At 56.8% G+C, this 20,590-nt stretch overlaps 2 protein-coding genes across 2 annotated transcripts in view; one reads left to right on the top strand and one right to left on the bottom strand.

Moving 5' to 3' along the window:
* Window positions 1–694: 694 nt before the first annotated feature.
* The window catches only part of LOC104004447 (chondroitin sulfate proteoglycan 4), a 28,112-nt gene continuing 8,216 nt past the window's right edge, over window positions 695–20,590 (top strand). Inside the window, 19 exon segments of the mRNA XM_063794431.1 lie at window positions 695–896; window positions 1,346–1,470; window positions 2,020–2,058; window positions 2,941–3,031; window positions 4,150–4,505; window positions 6,178–6,984; window positions 6,986–7,223; window positions 7,226–8,875; window positions 8,878–9,164; window positions 9,166–9,203; window positions 9,205–9,700; window positions 11,284–11,525; window positions 11,527–11,770; window positions 12,381–12,420; window positions 12,423–12,551; window positions 17,105–17,346; window positions 18,210–18,368; window positions 18,996–19,085; window positions 19,943–19,979. Of these exon segments, the coding sequence (XP_063650501.1) occupies window positions 695–896; window positions 1,346–1,470; window positions 2,020–2,058; window positions 2,941–3,031; window positions 4,150–4,505; window positions 6,178–6,984; window positions 6,986–7,223; window positions 7,226–8,875; window positions 8,878–9,164; window positions 9,166–9,203; window positions 9,205–9,700; window positions 11,284–11,525; window positions 11,527–11,770; window positions 12,381–12,420; window positions 12,423–12,551; window positions 17,105–17,259 (5,139 nt within the window). The 3' untranslated portion in view covers window positions 17,260–17,346; window positions 18,210–18,368; window positions 18,996–19,085; window positions 19,943–19,979.
* LOC100608518 (golgin subfamily A member 2) overlaps window positions 16,838–20,590 on the bottom strand; it is a 43,496-nt gene continuing 39,743 nt past the window's right edge. The window contains 1 exon segment of the mRNA XM_063794285.1: window positions 16,838–20,528. The gene's annotated coding sequence lies outside the window, so the exon portion shown is untranslated.

The following is a 20,590-nucleotide window of genomic DNA, read 5'->3' as shown; positions in this document are numbered from 1 at the left end:
AAAGTCAAAGGTATTCAAATAGGAAGTTTTGTTTTTGTCTTTAGTATATAAAGAAGCATAACTTTCCATTTTGCAAAAACTTTAGAAATCTTTTTTCTTGATTATAAAACTTATAAGCAACCATTATTGAGAAGATTAGTAAAATATAAAAAAATAAAAATCTCACATAATTTCTCTACCTAATATAACTACTGTTGACATGATAGCTAGTTTCTATCAGTATGTATTGCTTCTTTGTTATCAAAGTACTTATACCCTTACAGATATGTTTAAATAGTTGAGGTCATATTCTATAAATATCTATAAATAGCTGGGTGCTGTGGCTCACACCTGTAATCCCAGCACTTTGGGAGGCCGAGGCAGGCAGATCACAAGGTCAGGAGTTTGAGACCAGCCTGGCCAATATGGTGAAACCTCATCTCTACTAAAAATATAAAAATTAGCCCGGTGTGGTGGCAGGTGACTGTAGTCCCAGCTACTCGGCAGGCTGAGGCAGGAGAATTGCTTGAACCCAGGAGGCAGAGGTTTCAGTGAGTCGAGATCGCACCACTGAGGTCCAGCCTGGGTGGCAGAGCAAGACTCCATCTAAATAAATAAATTATGTATACACACACATACACACACCCTCATATATATATATACACATGTGTGTGTATATAGACACACACACACACACACACACACACCCCTACACATGACCGATTGCCTCGCGTCTAGCATTGGGAATCAGTCACCGTGCTGTCCTTGTGGAGTCTTGTGGCCCAACAAGAGGAAGCTCTCCCCTGACATTGCCCCTCCAAAGTGCGCCACTTCCAGTGCACCCCACTGTCATGCCCGGCCGTGGACAGCCAGACCCTGCCATCCCTCCCACCCCCGACCAAGCATGGGGGTGCTCTGTAGGTAGCTGTGTGGCCTGACAGTCTCTACCAGTCCTGCTGTCCCTCAGCTGAGAATCAAACCCATTTCTGGATGACAGGGAATGTGTCTTCTGCTGGCTGTGTTCTCTGTGGAGCTCAGGGGAGGGAAAAGGCCAAGCTATTTCTAGGGTGCTGTCAGGACCGATGAAAAGGTCACACCCTTTCCAAGAGACACTTTTCCTGGAAAGCCCCTGGAGCTTAGCTGGCTCTTATCCTGTGATAAGCCAGAGGCTCTGCGGGGTGAGGGAGCAGAAACCCTCCTCACCCCAGCCAACGGGGACCTGTATACCTCTGCCAGTCTCTCACTTGGCCTTGCTGCTGTCCTCTGAGACTGCCTATTCCTCCCTCTCTGTGACTCTACACCACCATCACCTCCTCCAGGAAGTCCTCTGGATTGACTCCTAGCTTATTACATCTTTATTGTGCAGACCCTCTCCATTCAAAGCCCCTCTTCAACTGCCCACCCCCCACTACCTCCAAGACAGAGATTCTGGGTTCTTGCAACTGCAGCCCCTCAGAGAGTGTAAGAGGGGCAGAAAAAGGAGATCAGGAGGTAGGGAAAGCAGTGCTGTCAGAGTTTCCAAAGCCCTGGCCAGCAGGGCATCAGAGGCCTCTGTTGGGGTGGGGGCCTCCCTGGCTATGCGCTCCAGCAGCACAAGGCAGCCTCTGTGAGCCTCTCCCACTCAGCCCTACAGGAAGCAGCAGGGCCCGGCCTCAATGGACCCATTCAGACCCCAGCGCTCCGGAAAGTACCTCTGCTTCCTGCCACCATTCCACTCTGGCCAAACAGGCTCTACTCTCTTCTGATGGGAGGAGGCCGCAGGCAGGTGGTTCAGTGGTTAGGGCCAACCATCTACTTCAGTTCCTGTCTGGCCCAGATCTCTGACGTTGACCATGCCCTAGTGGGTGTATGTATACCTTTAGTGCAAGGGTGGTGTGACAGTTAATACTGAGTGTCAACTTGATTGGGTTGAAGGCTGCAAAGTATTGACCTACTGGAAGTGTCTGTGAGGGCATTGTAAAAGGAGATAAACATTTGAGTCAGTGGGCTGGGGAAGGCAGACCCACCTTTAATACTGGTGGGTACCATCTTTCTAATCAGCTGCTAGCGAATATAAAGCAGGCAGAAAAACATGAAAAGGTAAGATGGGCCTAGCCTCCCAGCCTACATCTTTCTTCCATGCTGGACACTTCCTGCCCTCTAACATCGGACTCCAAGTTCTTCAGTTCTGAGACTCGGATTGGCTCTCCTTGCTCCTCAAACTTGCAGACAGCCTATTGTGGGACCTTGTGATTGTGTAAGTTAATACTTCATAAACTCCCCTTTATATATCTATCTATATCTATATCTATATATCTATATCTATATCTATATCTATATCTATATCTATATCTGTCTATATCTCCTATTAGTTCTGTCCCTCTAGGGAACCCTGATTAACACAGGTGGGTAGGCACAGGGAGATGTGCCCCCTTCCCCGTGGGTGCTGGGTAGGTAAATGTTTCACAATGGGCTTTCTTGGGGAGAGGGAACCCTGATTTTCAGTATTTGCCTCTTTTCCTGGTATAAATATTCCCAGTGTCGGCAGTATCACCTGCCTCTCAAAATTCCTGAAAATTCAACAGTTGGCTCCTGGCAGCTGCTGTGAGCCGTTCCAGCCGGTGACTGTGGTGGCTCCATCCTGCAGGGCCATGTGCCCCCACCCCTTGTGCTATGGCCTCCCTCACTTTAGTGTGCTGTGTTTTGCTCTTAGGAATCAATGTCTTTGCAGATAAGGCACCCCAGTAGCTGGCCGCCACCTGCAGTTCCCTGGTCTGTCTCTTGCTGGCACCAAGCTGTGCTGTGCCTGCTGAGCCTGCTGGGCCACCCCCGCGCATATGGTCTGCGGGGCTTACTTGATTCCCTTAGCTTCCCAGCCAAGGTGCTGGTGGTGCCAGCAGCGCTGGCAGGAGGAGGATAACTAGAGGGGATTTAACTCAACCCGAGGGGCTCTTACGGGATCTTTCCTGGATATCCCTCCAGGTGGGGCTGGCTGCCCTGAGGGCGTACAAACCTCCAACTCCTCCAATGGCTGAAGCTACTTCCTCGAGCAGATGGCAGCTGGCTCAGGCTGGTTAGGGACCAGTGCATGTGAGATCGGTGCTGGATCACCCCATCAAGGCCATCAGCCTGTGCTTGTTCTTGGGGTTTGAGGGAAACCCAACAGGGATGAATCACAGTTTTTAACCTGTGTTTGTCTGCCCCCCAGCCCTGGACATCTGCAGGCAAAGTTAAAGTTATATTTGGCTCTTATCACCGCAAAAGGCATAGACCAGAAATTATGGCATCGGGTTGGAAGTCAGGGAGGCTAATTTGGGGAAACTGCCTGGAGGAAGCAGCAACTCAAAAGAGGAGGAGTCCCAGTGTGGGACAGAACAGGCCCTGCATAAGAACCACTAATCCCAGGCAAGCCCAGACATGGCCTTCTGCCTGGGGAGGCCCTCTTTGGCCTGCTCAGCAGACCCTCAGCCCCTTCTAGGCCCTGTCTTCAGCCTCAGACTGAGTGGCGGCCTGGGGAGGTTGGGAGCTCAGCTGTTCTCATCCCTGGTTCCTTGGCCACGGTGGAAACAATGGGGCCGGATCTGACTGCTCAGCGGGGACTGTGAATAGCTCTCCAGCAGGAAGCAACAGCAGGGGTAGTGGAGGAAGTGTGGGCCCACTTTGGTTTGACACTGCATATGGTCCCCATCTGGCCTCAGAGCCTTTACTCCTTAGCAAACTCAGGCCAATAAGCTCCTGCCCCCACCCTCAATGGCAGCTGGAAGAATGGCCTGAGGGAGAAGCAAGGATAGGTGGGCTGCACTGACATCACCCCCAGATCCCAGCCGTGGCCCCAGCCAACCCATGGAGGTGGGGCATGGCACGGCAGGTGCTGCACAGGAGCCCAAGCACAAGGGCACTTAGGAGAAGGAATCTGAGCAGGGATCGATCTGGCCTGGGGGTGATTCTCCAGAAACTCCATTCCTCGGGGCTGTGACCACCAAGCCAGGTGATCAGGCCAGTGATGTTTCCCTTTGGGCCAGGTCGGGGAGCCAGACCTGGGAGGGAGACTCCTCTGGGGCCCAGGGGAGGTGAGTCAGAGCTGGCAGAGGCCTCTGGCTCCAGGAACCTCCAAGGAGGAGACCTGAGTTGCTGGGAATTTCTGGGTCTGACCTCCTGCCAAGTCAAGGTCTGGGCTGGACACAAGGTGAGGCTGTGCCTTCTGGTGCCAGGACCAAGGAAATGCTGGGATCTGGGCAGTGCTCAGAGGCAGCACCGTATGGCAGAACCATGAGGGTGCACCAGCACGGACCCCTTTCTGCAACCTACCCATCCCTCTCTGCAGCACCTCGCCTCCTCCAGGCAAGAATCTGAGCCTTGACCACAGCTCCCTCTCTCACACAGCTTCCTTCTTCAGTTAGAACCACCTGGAGGTGACTATGGCCATGGCTCTGACTGACATAGACCTGCAGCTGCAGTTCTCCATGTCCCAACCCGAAGCCCTCCTTCTCCTGGCAGCAGGCCCAGCTGACCACCTCCTGCTGCAGCTCTACTCTGGACACCTGCAGGTGAGTGACGTCCCCCTGGGATTGGGGCGAGATTCCTTGTCTAGCTTTGAGTGAACCCCAGCTGGCTATTGACCTTGTGTAAGTCACCTTTCTTGGGGTCTCAAGTTCTCCACTGTGGGATGGGCAGCAGCAGCTCAGAAATGGTAAATCCTTCATGAACTGGCTCTGCCCACCAGCTCCTTCCAACCATGTTTCCCACCACAAGCCCTCACTGGCCCTTTGTGCTCTGACTGCACAGAACTGCTTTCAGTTCCTGGCCATCTTATGGTCACTTGCTGCCAGGCCTTTGGTCATCACACTCCTCCTGCCAGGTGTGTGACCCACCCATTCCCTGCACCTGCCGAACTCTAGTCTCTCCTTGAAGTTTCAGTGTGGGCATCCCCTCCTCCTCGGCGAGACCCCCTCCTGGGCCCCCATGACCCCTGCGCATCCTGGTGGCACTGCACCAATTTATCTGCAGCACCACTGTCTGTCCATGAGAGTAACAGCACCAGTACTGCCTCAGCTTCATTTTTCCATTTCATCCTTCAAGACACCACAAGCTTTATTATCAAGGAGTCTTGTGGCTCCTACTTGAGTCTTACCCCATACCAGGAAGAGTTTAAGAACCCAGGGTCTTAGTCCAAATTTGGGGCAGGCTGGGTGCAGTGGCTTATGCCTATAATCCCACCACTTTGGGAGACCAAGGTGGGAAGATCACTTGAGCCTAGGAGTTCAAGACTGGCCTGAGCCACACAATGAGACCCCATCTCTATTTTAGAAGGAAAAAAAAAATTAACAAATTTGGGGCAGCCATCTCTTTCCACACCCTAGTGGGAAGAGGACTAGGGCTTGGTCAGTCTGCTGCTGTCATTGCTGCTCATTGCCACAAGGTGTCACTGTTGAACACCTATGTGGTGCAGTCTGGTGCTGATGGCTGTTGAGCTCTGCAGGTAGTGATGCCACATCCCTACAGAGATGCACCATACCAGGACTCCAAGATCATGGTTCTTAGTGTTCTGGTTCTGCAGTTCCCATACTCTGCCATCACCTATTCTAGCATCTGGGAGCACCATACCAGAGCCATTTCTTGTGTCAATGTCATGGTGACAGAACTATGTCCTTCATCTCTCCTTGAGATATTCCTCCACCACAGGTCAGGCAGCTTTTTTTTTTTTTTTTTTTTTTTTTTCCCCAGAACACAGAGCATCTGCCTGGGCTCCCTATCCCTGAACAGTTAGCCTGGCTTCCTTCAGTGACCTCGAGAAACTTTGCCAAACTTAGGGGGACTGATCAAGGGATTCTCAGTTACCCATTATTCCAGGGGTGAAATCTAGATTCCAAGACAATATTTCTGGTGCTTCTCACTCAAGGAAAGAGGAGGAGAATTTAAAAATACAGGTTGGGTTTCTAGAAGAGCATCTTGCTATATGTCAGTTCCTTGTGGGCAAGGACCACATCTGATTCACACCAGGGTCCCCAGAGCCCATCCAGGCCTGGCCCAGAGTTTCCTTTGGTGAGTGTTTGGAGGATGAATAAAGAGATGGCAGGAAGGCAAGAGGAGTGGCACCAGAGGCCCTTGTCCTAGGTTTTCTGCTCTGGGGCCCCCTGTGGGGAACCCACTGTGCTTTTATAAGGGAAATGATGGATTCAAAGTGCTGCCCCCCATCTCCCATTCCCTGTCTCTCCTCAGGTCAGGCTTGTCCTGGGACAGGAGGAGCTGAGGCTGCAGACCCCAGCAGAAATTCTACTGAGTGACTCTGTCCCCCACACTACAGTTCTGACTGTCTCAGAGGACTGGCCCACATTGTCAGTCAATGGGTTTCTGAATGCCTCCTCTGTAGTCCTGGGAGCCCCCCTAGAAGTCCCCTATGGGCTCTTTGTTGGGAGCACTGGGAGACTTGGCCTGCCCTACCTGAGGGGAACCAGCCATCCCCTGAGGGGTTGCCTCCATGCAGCCGCTCTCAATGGCCGCAGACTCCCCCAGCCTCTGACCCCCAATAAGCATGAGGGCTGTGCTGAAGAGTTTTCTGCCAATGACGATGTGGCCCTGGGCTTCTCTGGGCCCCACTCTCTGGCTGCCTTCCCTGCCTGGGGCACTCAGGATGAAGGAACCCTGGAGTTTACACTCACCACACAGAGCTGGCAGGCACCCTTGGCCTTCCAGGCAGCAGGCTGGCATGGGGACTTCATCCATGTGGACATATTTGAGGGCCACCTGTGGTCCATGGTTGAGAAGGGCCAGGGTACTGTGTTGCTCCTCAACAGTGTGCCTGTGGCTGACGCACAGCCCCACAAGGTCAGCATCCACATCAACACTCACCAGCTAGAAATCTCCATGGACCGGTACCCCACATGTACTTTGAACCGAGGAGTCCTCAGCTACCTGGAGCCACGTGACAGTCTCCTTCTTGGGGAGCTGGTTGCAGAGGCCTCTCGTCACCTCCAGGAACACCGCTCAGGCCTGACACCAGGGGCTGCCAATGCCTCCCTGCTGGGCTGGCTGCGTGGAAGACCTCAGTGTCAATGGTTAGAGGCGGGGGCTGTGGGAAGCCTTGCTGACACACAACATGGTGGCTGGCTGCAGACTGGAGGAGGTGGAGGAGTATGAGGACAATGCCTATGGCCATTATGAAGCTTTCTCCACCCTGGCTCCTGAGGCTTGGCTGTCCATGGAGCTAGCTGAGCCATGCGTGCCTGAGCCAGGGCTACCTCCTGTCTTTGCCAATTTCATCCAGCTGCTATCAGCGCAGTGGTGGTGACCGAGGGTGGCACAGCCTGGCTTGAGTGGTGGCATGTGCAGCCCATGCTGGCACTGATGGAGGCTGAACTGCGTAAATCCCAGGTGCTGTTCAGCGTGACCTGAGGGGCACACTACAGCGAGCTCGAGCTGGATGTCCTGGGTGCCCAGGCATGAAAAATGTTCACCCTCCTGGACGTGGTGAACTGCAAGGCCCGCTTCATCCACGATGGCCCTGAGGACACCTCTGACCAGCTGGTGCTGGAGGTGTCAGTGATGGCTTGGGTGCCTATGCCCTCATGCCTGCGGAGGGGCCAAACAGACCTCCTGCCCATCCAGGTCAACCCTGTCAATGACCCACCCCACATCATCTTCCCACATGGCAGCCTTATGGTGATCCTGGAACACACACACAAGCCTCTGGGGCCTGAGGTTCTCCAGGCCTATGACCTGGACTCTGCCTGTGAGGGCCTCGCCTTCCAGCTCCTTGGCACCCCCTCTGGCTTCCCCGTGGAGCACCGAGACCAGCCTGGGGAGCCAGTGACTGAGTTCTCCTGCTGGGAGTTGGAGGCCGGCAGCCTAGTCTATGTCCACTGCGGTGGCCCTGCACAGGACTTGACGTTCCGGGTCAGCAATGGACTGCAGGCCAGCCCCCCGGCCATGCTGAAGGTGGTGGCTGTCCAGCCGGCCATACAAATCCACCGCAGCACAGGGCTGCATCTGGCCCAGGGCTCTGCCATGCCCATCTTGCCTACCAACCTGTTGGTGGAGACCAGCGCTGTGGGGCAGGATGTGACCGTGCTGTTCCGTGTCACCGGAGGCCTGCAGTTCAGGGAGCTGCAGAAGCAGGGGGCTGGTGGGGTGGAGGATGCTGAGTGGTGGGCCACACAGGTGTTCCACCAGCAGGATGTGGAGCAGGGCCACGTGAGGTACCTGAGCACTGACCCACAGCACTACACCGAGGACACCGTGGAGAACCTGGATCTGCAGGTGCAGGTGAGCTGGGAAATCCTGAGCAATCTGTCCTTCCTAGTGACCATCCAGAGAGCCACTGTGTGGATGCTGCAGCTGGAGCCACTGCACACTCAGAACACCCAGCAGGAGGCCCTCACCACAGCCCACCTGGAGGCCACCCTGGAGGAGGCAGGCCCAAGCCCCCCAACCTTCCACTGTGAGGTGGTTCAGGCTCCCAGGAAAGGCAACCTTCAACTACAGGGCACGATGATGTCAGACGGTCAGGGCTTCACCCAGGATGACGTACAGGCTGCAGAGGTGACCTATGGGGCCATGGCACATGCCTCAGTTGCAGTGGAGGACACCTTCTGTTTCCATGTCACAGCTCCACCATATTTCTCCCCACTCTGTACCTTCTCCATCCATATTGGCGGTGACCCAGACATGCCTGTCCTCGTGGTGCCCGAGGGTGGTGAGTGTGTCCTCTCTGCTGACCAGCTCTTCATCAAGAGTCTCAACAGTGCCAGGTACCTCTATGAGGTCATGGAGCAGCCCCGCCATGGGAGGTTGACTTGGCGTGGGACACAAGACAAGATCACTATGGTGACATCCTTCACCAATGGAGACCTGATGCATGGCCAGCTGGTCTAGCAGCATGATGACTCCGAGATCACAGAAGATGATATCCCATTTCCTGCTGCCACCAGGACCAGAGCAGTGGTGACGTGGCCTGGGAGGAGGTATGGGGTGTCTTCTGAGTGGCCATCCAGCCTGTGAATGACCACGCCCCTATGCAGACCATCAGCTGCGTCTTCCATGTGGCCTGGGGTAGGTGGCAGCTGCTGACTACAGACAACATGGCCTTCAGCAATGCTGATTCGGGCTTTGCTGAGGCCCAGCTGGTGCTGACCCACCAGGACCTCCTCTCTGGCAGTATCATGGCCACGGATGAGCCCATGCAGCCCATCTGCCGCTTCATCCAGGAGGGGCCTCAGGAAGAGGCGAGTCCTGTTCACACACTCAGGCTGACCACGGCTGGATCCCGCTGCAGGTGTCCGATGGGCAGCACCAGGCCATCACGGTGCTGGAGGTGCAGGCCTTGGAGCCTTACCTCTGTGTGGCCAATGGCTCCGGCCTCATGGTTCCTCAAGGAGGCCAGGGTACCATCAACATGGCCGAGCTCCACCTGGGCACCAACCTCAACATCTGCAGTAGGGATGAGGCCCACTACCACGTCACAGACAGCCCTCACTGGGGACAGTTGCTCCAAGCCACTCAGCCAGCCACAGCCTTCTCTCAGCAGGACCTGCTGGTTGGGGCTGTTCTCTGTGGCCACAATGGCAGCCTCAGCTCCCGCAACACCCTGGCCTTCTCAATGGATGTGGGGCCAGTGCACACAGATGCCACCCTACAAGTGACCATTGTCCTAGAGGGCCCAGTAGCCCCACTGAAGCTGGCCCAGCACAAGAAGATCTACATCTTCCAGGGAGAGGCAGCTGAGATCAGAAGGGACCAGCTGGAGGTGAGGAGCTGGAGGTAGTGAGCGGGGTGTGGACCAGGTAGAGGGCCTTCCTCCCAGCCTCCATGCCGGGAACACATGTGACTTGGGCTGTACCTATGGTGGTCCCAGGTTGCGTGTGTGCACGTGCCTCAGATGTGCTCCCATATATGTTGTGTTCCCAAGAGTTTCTGGGGAGCTTGCTGTACACCCATCCTCCTGGGAGTTGTGTGTGCCTCTAGAGCTGGTGTCCACTCATGTCCATGGCATGGCTGAGCATGCAGATTCCTGGACGCCACCCAGCCCTACAGAATCTCTGAAGTGGAGCCCGAGAATCTGCATTGCAGTCAGTTCCCTGGAAGGGCATCACAGGTCCTGAACTTTTGGGATTGCTGGCCGTGGAGACAGGCCGCTGCCTCTCAGACCCCTGTGTAGCCTGCTCTCTTCTCAGAGCCCAGACCAGGACCAGGAGGGTCTGTCAAGGGCTTCTGCTTACCCAGGAACCCCACAGAGCAGCCACGGGCCTTCCAGAGATCTGACATGCCCTGTGACCTCAGGCCAGTCCTTGCCCGCTCTCAGCCTTACTCTTCCACACTGCTTATTTCGGAGACCCTTCTGGTCTGCATCTGGAGCTTGGGGCCCATGGTGAGCCAGCAGATCTGGCATCAGGAAGGCCTCATGGGAGGAGGCAGTGTTTGGGCTGGGCTCTGAAGAGTACAGGCCATGAGGAGCAGAGAATGGGGAGTGGTATTCCAGGCAAAAGGAACATTCCGGCCGAAGGCACAAAACAGGAATGTGAGTTTGGAGGCAGTTTAGCCTCTTGTGGATGGCCCATCAGGTGAGGGAGCCCATGTGGCCTTTGGGGTGTGAGCTCTGTAGGGCCTGTGCTGGGGGTGCCTGTGCCTCTAGGAGGGGTGGGGTGGGGTGGGGCAGGGCACCCGCTGATGGTCCTGGGTGGTAATAGCAGGGGTTGGGGAGGATGCTGCCAGCAAACCAGCCACAGGCCTGAACAGATCCTGAGCAGGGGGCCTGTGTGCGTGTGCACACACGCATGTGTACCTGTACCTGTGTGACTGCGTCAGCATCTGATGAACTCATATGTCTGTGTCACTGAGTCTGGGGACATGTGATTATGCACTTCCCTGAGGGAGTGCATCTCAAGCTGTGTGACCGACACCCCGTAACCATGTGTGGGGTGGGTATTAACATGTGACCAGCTGGGGCAACCCAGTGAAACCCCATCTCTACACAAAAAATTTAAAAATTAGCCAGGCATGGTGGCACATGACTGTGGTCCCAGCTACTTGGGAGGCTGAGCCCTTGAGCCTAGGAGGTTGAGGCTGCAGGGAGCTGTGATCACACCACAGCACTCCAGCCTGGGTGACAGAGTGAGACCCTGTCTCAAAAAAACAAAAAATGTGACCAGCTGCATGTCTGGCTGCTGTGTGTGTGAACCCACATGTGTGTGTGTGTCACTAAATGAGCAGTGGTATCTGGGGAAATAAGTGGAGCAAGATCAAGGCTGTTCTGGCTGCTTAGGGCCACAGTGGGCCCCTCTGAGACTCCTCTGCATTCCCTTGTGAGTCCTCATGACCTCTGTTAACCAGGTAGCCCAAGAGGCAGTGCCGCCAGCAGACATCGTTTTCTCAGTGAAGAGCCCACTGAGTGCCGGCTACCTGGTGATGGTGCTGCGTGGCATCTTGGCAGATGAGCCACCCAGCCTGGACCCCGTGCAGAGCTTCTCCCAAGAGGCAGTGGACACAGGCAGGATCCTCTACCTGCACTCCCGCTCTGAGGCCTGAAGCCATGCCTTCTCGCTGGATGTGGCCTCGGCCTGGGTGCTCCCCTTGAGGACGTCACGTGGAGCTGGAGGTGCTGCCTGCTGTCATCCCCACTGGGGGCACAAAACTTCAGCAGTAGAGGGGGCACAGTGGCAGCTGCACCCTGGCCCCTCCACTGCTCCGCGTTGCCAGGTCCTACTTCCCCACTCTCCCGGGCCTTGGCCTGCAGGTGCTGGAGCCACCCCGGCATGGGGCCCTGCAGAAGGAGGATGGGCCTCAAGCCAGGACCCTCAGCACCTTCTGCTGGAGAGAGGTACGGCTGTGAGAGAGGCCCAGGGGCTGCAGCCCAGCTCTGGGGGCAGAGTGGAGGGAGCCCCGGGGACTCCCAGTCCAGGGGTTATACAGAGAGGAGACAGGGAGTCACATTTCAGAAAGACCTATGCTTTAGATGCTGTATCTCAGGCTGGGCGCTGTGGCTCATGCCTGTAATTCCAGGACTTTGGGAGACCAAGGTGGGCAGATCAGGAGGTCAGGAGATCAAGACCATCCTGGCTAACACGGTGAAACCCTGTTTCTACTAAAAATACAAAAAATTAGCCGGGTGTGGTGGCCCGCACCTGTAGTCCCAGCTACTCAGGAGGCTGAGGCAGGAGAATCGCTTGCATCTGGGAGGCAGAGGTTGCAGTGGGCTGAGATCACACCACTGCACTCCAGCCTGGGCAACAGAGCGAGAGACTCTGTCTCAAAATAAAATAAAATATCCCCTTTCTTCCTCACAACTCCTCTGGGAACCAGAACTTATGGTCCCCATTTTCCACCAATGGAAGCTGAGGCCCTAAAAGGGTCAGTCTCTTCCTGCACCCAAAGGCAGAACATGAAGGGTGCTGCTGGGGCCTGACTGCCAGCCCTGGGCCTGCCCCTAGGTGGAAGAGCATCTGATCCAGTACCTGCACGATGGGAGCAAGACACTGATGGTTTTGTCCTGATGGCTAATGCCTCTGAGATGGACCACCAGAGCCATCCTGTGGCCTTCACTGTCACCATCCTGCCTGTCAATGGCCAACCCCCAACCTCATACAAACTCAGGCCTGCAGGTGAGCATATTCCTGGGACCACCCCCATGTCTGCTTTGAGAAAGAGGCCAATGTCCCCTACTTCCCGGCACAGATCTCCCCCTCTCTGAGCCTCAGTTTCCTCCTCTGCAAAATGAGGACACTACTGTGTGCCTCACGCAGTTGTTGGAAGGAGAGATGTGAGATTGTGCCGAAATAGAACACAGGTGGGAGGTTTTGTTATTGGACATTTGCAAGTACGGTAGGCAGACTTCTGAGCAGCCATGGGTGGCTCTGCTGTTCCTTCTCCTGTGGCTTAGGACCAGAACACCTGAAACAATCACTTACAAGCCCTTAAGGGCTGGCGTCAGGGTGGGACCGTTAAGCTTCCCACCTTCACCCCAGCAAGTGAAGGCCTCAGCTTGGCTTCCCAAACTCCTGCCCCTTGTCCACAGCAGAGCAGGGCCCCCATTTGGCAAAGGTGGAAGTTGAGGCCCAGACAAGGGATGGAACTTCTCCATGATTGCAAAAGTAGTTCTGGTGGAACAGAAAGGGCATGGGTTTACTGAGCCCACATGGCAGGGCTTTGAACACCAGCTTCTGGGGTGCGTCCTCCCCAGTCAGCAGAAGCCACTGAAGGTTCCGCAAGAGGGCTGACTTGGGCTGTCTCTGACATGGGGCACCGGGGGGCTTTGGTGGTCTAGGATGTGCCTGTAGGGGGTGGCCTCATGGTGCGGAGGCCACAGAAGAGTGGGACACAGCACCCTGGAACCACAGGCTGGGATGGCTGTGTGGCAGTGCGGCCACCAGGTGGTGCCATCTACCCGTGTTTGTTCCGGGAGCCCAGTGATGGGGCCCTGCCTCCCACAGTATGGCCCCTCTTGCCAAGGCTCGGCCTGAGGGCTCCCTGCGGCCAGGGGAGGAAGCCCAGGAATGCCAGGGGGCTGTTTTCTGGGCATGTGAGTCCCACTGCAGCACTGCCCACAAGTAATTGACCCAGCAAGACTGGTACCAGGACCTCAGGAACAGGTGCCTGTTCTGCTTGCTAGTGGGAGGCCTGAAAAGGGGCCCCCTTTGCCCAACACGAGGAGGGCCCGTAACTGCTCTGGAAGCACCTGGGCCCATCCCAGCACTGCTTCTGTGCTGCAGGACAGTGCCAACCATCAGGCTTCAGCTCTCTGCGCCTCCCACCCCTCCCTTAGCTGGAAGGAGTGCTCGTTTCTAAAATCACTGTTCCCACCTGTGCCCAGCCCCTGCCAGGCACACATGGAGGGTCTGAAAGGAGACTGCTGCCCCACCAGTGAGACAGATTAAGGAGCACTGTTGGTCAGCGTTGGGGGTTTCTGGGGGTGAGAACTTGGTGAGGGTAAGAGCTAGGGCCTTCCTGGGTTGGGTACACAAGCTGGTCTTGAGGGACACACAGGACTAGGACAGATGAAGAGCAGGGATGCTGGGCCTGGAGGGTGGCCTTCCCTGGGGTGACAGGGAAGGTGAATGCAGGGAGGCCATTTGTGCAGGGGAGCCACAGCAGCGCCAGCCTTGATGCCACCTGAGGGCCTGAGCCTCAGTGGGGTTGGAGCCCTGGTGGCAGCCCAGGGCTGGGGAGGAAGGGGTGGGTAAGTGTGGCAGGGCAGAACCTTCACAGGCCTGTGTCCCCAGATGTGGGAGGGGGCCACCGTACCCATCCCTACAGAGGCTCTGAGGAGCATGGATGGTTAGTCTGGGCCCAAGGACCTGGTGTACACCATTAAGCAGCCCAGCAATGGGTGGGTAGTGCGGTGGGCGGTGCCGGGCAATGAGGTGCGCAGCTTCATGCAGACCCAGCTGGATGGTGGGCTCGTGCTGTTCTCACACAGAGGTGGGTGCTGAGGGCCGAACCCCAGGTTTCTGCTGCCCACAGGGGCACCCTGAGGTGGGGAGCCAGTTCAGGCCAGCTGGACCCAACACCTTTATCCCCAAGAGCCCTGGACGGAGGCATCCACTTTGGCCTCTCTGACGGTGAACATACTTCCTCCAGACACTTAGCTTCTGAGTGACGGCCCAGAAGCAAGTGCTTCACTCGCTGGAGGGCAGCCGGACACTGACTGCCCAGATGGGTGTGCTGATTGTGGGCGTTCCTGGGTGCGGGGGGCTGGGGCAGAGCTGAGGGTGGCATGCCAGGCTCACACTGCCTCTCTGCAGCCACAGGCCTCGGCCTGGATCACAAAGGCTGATGGCCCCTTTTGCCTCTGGCAGAGTCCGTCCAGCCACTCAGCAGCCAGAGCCTCAGAGCCAGCAGGCACTGACCCCCAGCTCCTGCTCTACCATGTGGTGCGGGGCCTCCAGCTAGGCCGGCTCTTCCACGCCCAGCATGACAGCACAGGGGAGGACCTGGTGAACTTCACTCAGGTAGAGGTAAGGGCCCCACTCTGCAGCCACCACTCAGATTCGCCCAGCCTCAGGTGGCCACTGTGCCATGGACATCATGTGGACATGGGCACCAGCTCCAGCATCACTGGCAGCAGACACTCCCAGGCCTGCCATGGTCCAGGACCTGGTGTCCTGCCCTCTAGGAGTCATCAGGCTGGCAGGGCAAGTTCATGTTCCCAGAAGGAGGGAGAAGAATGCAGGAAGTCGGGGATACAGGGCCCTAGAGCAGGGCTGGGGTCTTGGGGTGTGGCTTCCTGAAGGAAGCTAGAGCTGGACCCGAGGGTCTGGAGAGGGAGAACCATGTAGGGGCACTAGTGGCACCCCAGTAGCTGGTGAGGGGCAGTGCTTGATGGGGGATGGAGTCGGAGGTGAAGCAGCTGCTGGGGCCTGTGGGCAGAGGTGTGAGCCTCGGGCTCAGATCAGGTGCCAGCCAGAGGAAGAGTGGATCCTAGGAGCAGATGAGCTGATGAAAGGCAGCTGAGTCGGCCAAAAGGGGGAAGCCACTGTTCATCTGTCTGGTGGCTTCAGAGAAGAACTAGAGCTCTCAGCCATGGGTAGTGGCAGACTCTCTGTGGTAATTGTGCCATGGGGGCCAGCCCAGTCATCGTTTAAATGAACACCTCTCCCCAAAGGCAGAATGGGAGTTGTTCCATAGCAGGGCAGGGCAGGGCAGACTCTTTTGTGGGCCGTCCTGGGCAGGCAGCACACCTGATGCTCCCATCAGGAGGCTGCGTGAGCATCTGGACCCAGCACATGATCACAGTGAGTTCTGGGCAGGGAGCGGTCTTGTGGGGCGCAGAGCTGACTCTGTCACTCAGGAGCCACGGCACGCAGCACTGCCCCAAGTACCTCCAGAGGGGACCCGTCAGCCCTTGAAAATGGCAGAGCCCACCCCAGCCCCCTTTTCAAGCTCCCTTGCTTCACCAAGGACCTCCTGAGCCTGGCGCTCTCCCTCCTGAGAGGTGCAGATGGTACTCAGCAAGTGCAAAGCCGAGGTTTCTTGGGCCTCTCACATCAGCACCTCCCAGACCTCGGTTCTGTATTTCCCTGGAGCTCCACTCCTGCTATGGTGCCCTCCCCACAATGAGATATTCATCAGGCTGGTGTCTACAGCTGCTGCGTACCCTCAGTTGCTGGGAGCCTTTGTCAAGAATGCCCAGGAATGAGGAGGGCACAGGACCAGACCATCAGCAACCCTCTTGCACTCTATAGTCCCATGTTACTCAGAGCTTCCCCATGCTCCAGCAAGATGAAGGACTAGATTGAATGGGCACCAGGGGGCCAGGCTGGCAGTGCCACCCAGGAAAGCCGGGAAGAGGCTACATGGGCTACCTGGCCCACTCAGGGAGGAGGGCAGGACTGGGTATTGTCTTGACAGCAACCCTGTCCCACAACACTGAACTGGGCAGGGAAGGGGTCAGGTGTCCTCATTTTTCAGGTAAGAAAACTGAAGCTCCTGGAGGGCAGGTAAATGTATTCAGAGCACATGGCGAGTAAGAGGCAAAACTTCTGCCAGCAAGTCCAGGATTTTTTTCACCAGAGGACACTGCTTGGTCCCCAGAGCTCAGGACCCTGTGTTTTGTCTCACCCCCACCCACAGAGCTCCTGTATCCAGGCATCAACTCCAACTCCCACTCCTGGAGGCCGAGGCAGGAGGATCACTTGAGCCCAGGAGTTCGAGACCAGCCTGGGCCACATAGTGAGACCTTGTCTCCACACAAAAAATTTAAAAATAGCTGGGCTTGGTGGTGGCATGGGCCTGTAGTCCTAGCTACTCGAGAGGCTGACGTTGGAGGATCACTTTGAGCCCAGGAGGTGGAGGCTGCAGTGAGCAGTCATCACTGTACTCCAGCCTGGTGACAGAGCGAGACCCTATCACCGCCCCCCGCCCCGCCAAAAAAAAACTGAGTAGACAGGTGTCCTCTTGGCATGATAGGTCTTAAGTCCCCTCCCAGATCTGTGACATTTGACAGGTGTCTTTTCCTCTAGACCTCGGTGTCCCCATCTGAGTGAGAAAAGGCAGTGGGGAGGTGGATCTTCCAGTCGAAGCGATATAGAAGCCCGTGTGAAAAGCCATACTCCAAGGGGCTCCAAGTCCAGCGCACAGTCCCAGAAGGGCCCAGCAAGGCAGCCAGGGCGGCACAGGCACCAGGTCCCAACCTTCTTCCCTGTTTGCCCACTCTCAGACCCCGGAGTTCATCATCTCGGAGCCACTGGCCAATATGTACTCGTGTGGGAACCAGAACACACTGATGGAGGAGTTGGCAGAGCAGGCACAGCAGCACGACGAGATGCTGCACACGCACCACGCGCTGAAGGAGGCGCTCAGCATCATCAGTGACATCAACAGGACCACTGTCACCATGCCCATGCCCCCGCCCGTGGACGACACCTGGTTGCAGGTGCAGAGCATCCCTGACGAACACAGGTACCAGAGACTGCCCCCCATGGCCCCAAAATCCCCCACCCGGGATGCCCAGAGGAGTGCCCTGGGGGCAAGTGGCACACCCCCCTCACCGGGGTGGCTCCCACCTGGAGTGACGGGGGGAGCTTGACAAGGAGCACTGGCTGCGGGGCGGGGTGGAGCTGGGATGTTCTCGCCACTGGGGGTGGGGCTTAAGCTCCGGCAACCGCCTTGGGGTGTGGCAGGGAGGAGCTTCGGTGCATGGGTGTGGCCGGCACTGCGCTGGGGCGGGGCCGCCCATCTCTCCCCTGTGCCTCCCAGGTCGCCCAAGTCCAGCCCCAGGATGCCCAGGCCCTGCCATGTCCCTAGCCCGGCCTGGGTGGCAGGGCCCAGCTCCTGGGCTTCCTCCTGCCAGGTCCGCCCTTGGGGAAGCGTGCCCTGTACCCTCCAGGCCAGAGGCTTCCCCTGATCCCTTTGGGCCCTACCCCCCTGGTGCTCTCGTGCCCCAGCCGGGGTCCCCAGGTAAGTAGGGGCTGAATGCGGCCGAAGAGGCCGCTGGACAGGTGTCGCCAGGAAGGAAATGGGACTGGATTCCAGAGCCCCACATCTGGCCGCCAGAACTGGCCGTCTCCATCCAAGGCACTGGGACCATGGGTGCCGGAGCCACGTGTGGCCGAGGGCTGGCAGAGCCTGCCCCCCAGGGAGCACTGAGTCCTGGAGGTGGTCGTTTTTGAGGAGGGGGCTGTGGGGCTCGTCCCACCTGCCGCCTTCTGTCCAGCACTTGCATGACACTTCCCTCTATTTTCACTCTTGGCGGCTGCCCACACTTTGCATTTCTCTTCCTTTCTTCTCGCTGTCCTCCATCCTCCATTCCGTCCAACTCCTAGCCCAGTCCCGGGGGCGCCTACTGCAGGTCTGAGAGTCTGAACTCCGAGATGCTCTGGGTGTGTGGATTTCCTTCAGCTACCCTGATGTCCCCACTTCCAAGTCCTGACTCCTTTGAGCCATCCCAGGGGGTGTCCGGCCACTGGACCACAGGAGCAGAGGTGAGTCTGTGACTGTGTGACCAGCAAGGTGTGTGATGTGTGCGTGAGCGAGCACACGAGTGTAAGAATGGCACCCAGACCTGAGCTAGGATAGAAGGAGCCTGGGGGCCACAGGCAAGCTCATTTCTTCTCCACACTCCTCCCCGCCCGACCCTGTCTAAACTAATGGGGTAGTGGTAGCTGCAAGGGCAGGGATGGGAGTGGCTGAAGCCTACTTCACTCCCAAAGATTTCTAAGGAAAATGGTTCTACTGCATCCTTTGGCTGGGCCTTGTTGACCCATGACCCTCTTTCAAGAACATTCACTCTGATTTCCAGTGTGCCCTGTCTCCACTGGCCACGTTCTCTAACGAAGAACAATAGCATCTGTTTTTGTTTCCAAATGGCTGGAGAGTGGGGCTGTGGGACCAGCGCCCATATATAAAAATGAAGCAGGGATTGGGGCTTGCCCTGTGATGTGCTGTTGACCAAGTTAGAGGGGTATAGGCAAGCAGCAAAGTATTGGGCAAGATCACTGGACTGGGAGTCCAGAGATGCTGCTTCACCCTGGGGCTTTAGGCAAGTCCCTTTCCCTCCCAGAGCCTCAGCATCCCTTTTAGCAAATTATGACATTCTGCCTTTCTCCTAGGATGGCTGTGGGGATCAAGGGAGACAGTGGCCATAGGGATGCTATGTTAACCGCAGATGCGGCTGTAGGAGCACTTTCCTAACTGCCAACGTGAGTTCAGACTCTTCAGGCTATTTGGCACCCAGGTCTATGGTGAGGTGTGACATATGGGATGTAAAGTTTGATGCCTGCTCTGACTCCAGTCTTGCTAACACACACATGAAACCTTTTGCAAATCATGACCCTGCCTTGGGGAAAAGGGCTGTCTGGGAGAGCTTCTTCAAGGCAGCCTGGCTTCAATGCAGTCCGGGGCATGACTGAGATAGGCATATGTGGCGAGCAACTGGAGGGTAACTGGGTAAAGAGCTGCAGTGTGGGCAGAGGTGTAGTGTGGGTCACATTGAGGATAGCCACTGGCCAAAGCAGGGAACAGGGACAGAATGAGGAAGAGCTCTGTGGGGAGGGTGGGGCACAGGGTGGAGAACCTTCAAAGTCCAAAGAGTATGACTTGTGGGATTCAACGCTGTAGGCAGTAGGGAGTCATGGAAGGCTCTTAGGTGGAGAAATGACAGCTGGACATTAGTGAGCAAGCCCTGTCTCCCTGAGCAGCATGGGTGGTCCTCTGAGCACGCCAGGCACGAGTGTGCAGGGAGCTGGTGCAAATGCCTCTGTGTGCGGGTGAGCATCTGTGTTGTGACTCTGCCCACGCATGTACTTCAGTGTGCCGAGTGGCTGCACGCCCCAGATCCATGCGGCACGTGCTGGCCGGTGGGAGTGCTGGGCATTGGGAGGTGGCGGGGAGGGCGACGTATGCGTGTTGTTTGTGGGCATGTGTTAAGAGTGTGCATGCGGGCTGTGGGGCCTCACAGCATGTGTGTGCACAATCTGGCGTGTGCGTGTGTCCGCCACCCCCAGGCCTGCCCCACCCATGCATGTGACCTGCCATGTGATTTGATGCTGTCTTTCAGAATCACTATCAATGGCCCCTGAGGAGCATCAGCCATGGTAGGTACATGCCTCACTGCCTGCTGCATGAATGGTCTGCCTGCCCTGCTGCCCCAGCTCCACACAGGGGGCATACCTGGAGCCTCAGAGCCAGGCTGCCTGCCCCTCCCTTCTAGAGCTGCAGACTTGCTCTTTCCTCTTTCTGTCCTTGTGCTGCTGGCTGTCTCACTTCCCTCGCTGCCAGCCACAGGACTCAGTGCCACTGCTCAAGGTCTCCATGGCTGAGCCTGGGGGCTCTTACAACAGGCTCCATGCCCAAGGTGGCAGATGTGGAACCATCAGAGAGGGCACAGAGCTCATGGTTTATGGTGTAGGGGCTGGGAGCTTGGAGGGGGTTGTGTGGGGGGCTGGACTCAGGCGGCCAGAGGCCTGGGCACATCATCCTGGGCACGCCGTACCTGTCATGCTGTCTGAGCCATGCTGCCAGGGCAGGTATCCAGCTCCCAGCCTGGGAGTGCCGAGAGCCAAATCCACTGCAGATTAGGGGTGATAGTCAGGGTCCCACCTCCTCTATCTGTCAGCAATCCAGTGGTGATCTAGGATAAAAGCCTGAGAGTCCAATACACACGGTTATCCCACAACACACTTCATAGGCCATGCAAGGACACACA

Source organism: Pan troglodytes, chromosome 16 (genome assembly GCF_028858775.2).
Source record: "Pan troglodytes isolate AG18354 chromosome 16, NHGRI_mPanTro3-v2.0_pri, whole genome shotgun sequence".
NCBI classification, from domain to species: Eukaryota; Metazoa; Chordata; class Mammalia; order Primates; family Hominidae; genus Pan; species Pan troglodytes.
The sequence above is the reverse complement of the archived record's forward strand: the minus strand, read 5'-3'. Positions and strand labels throughout refer to the sequence as shown.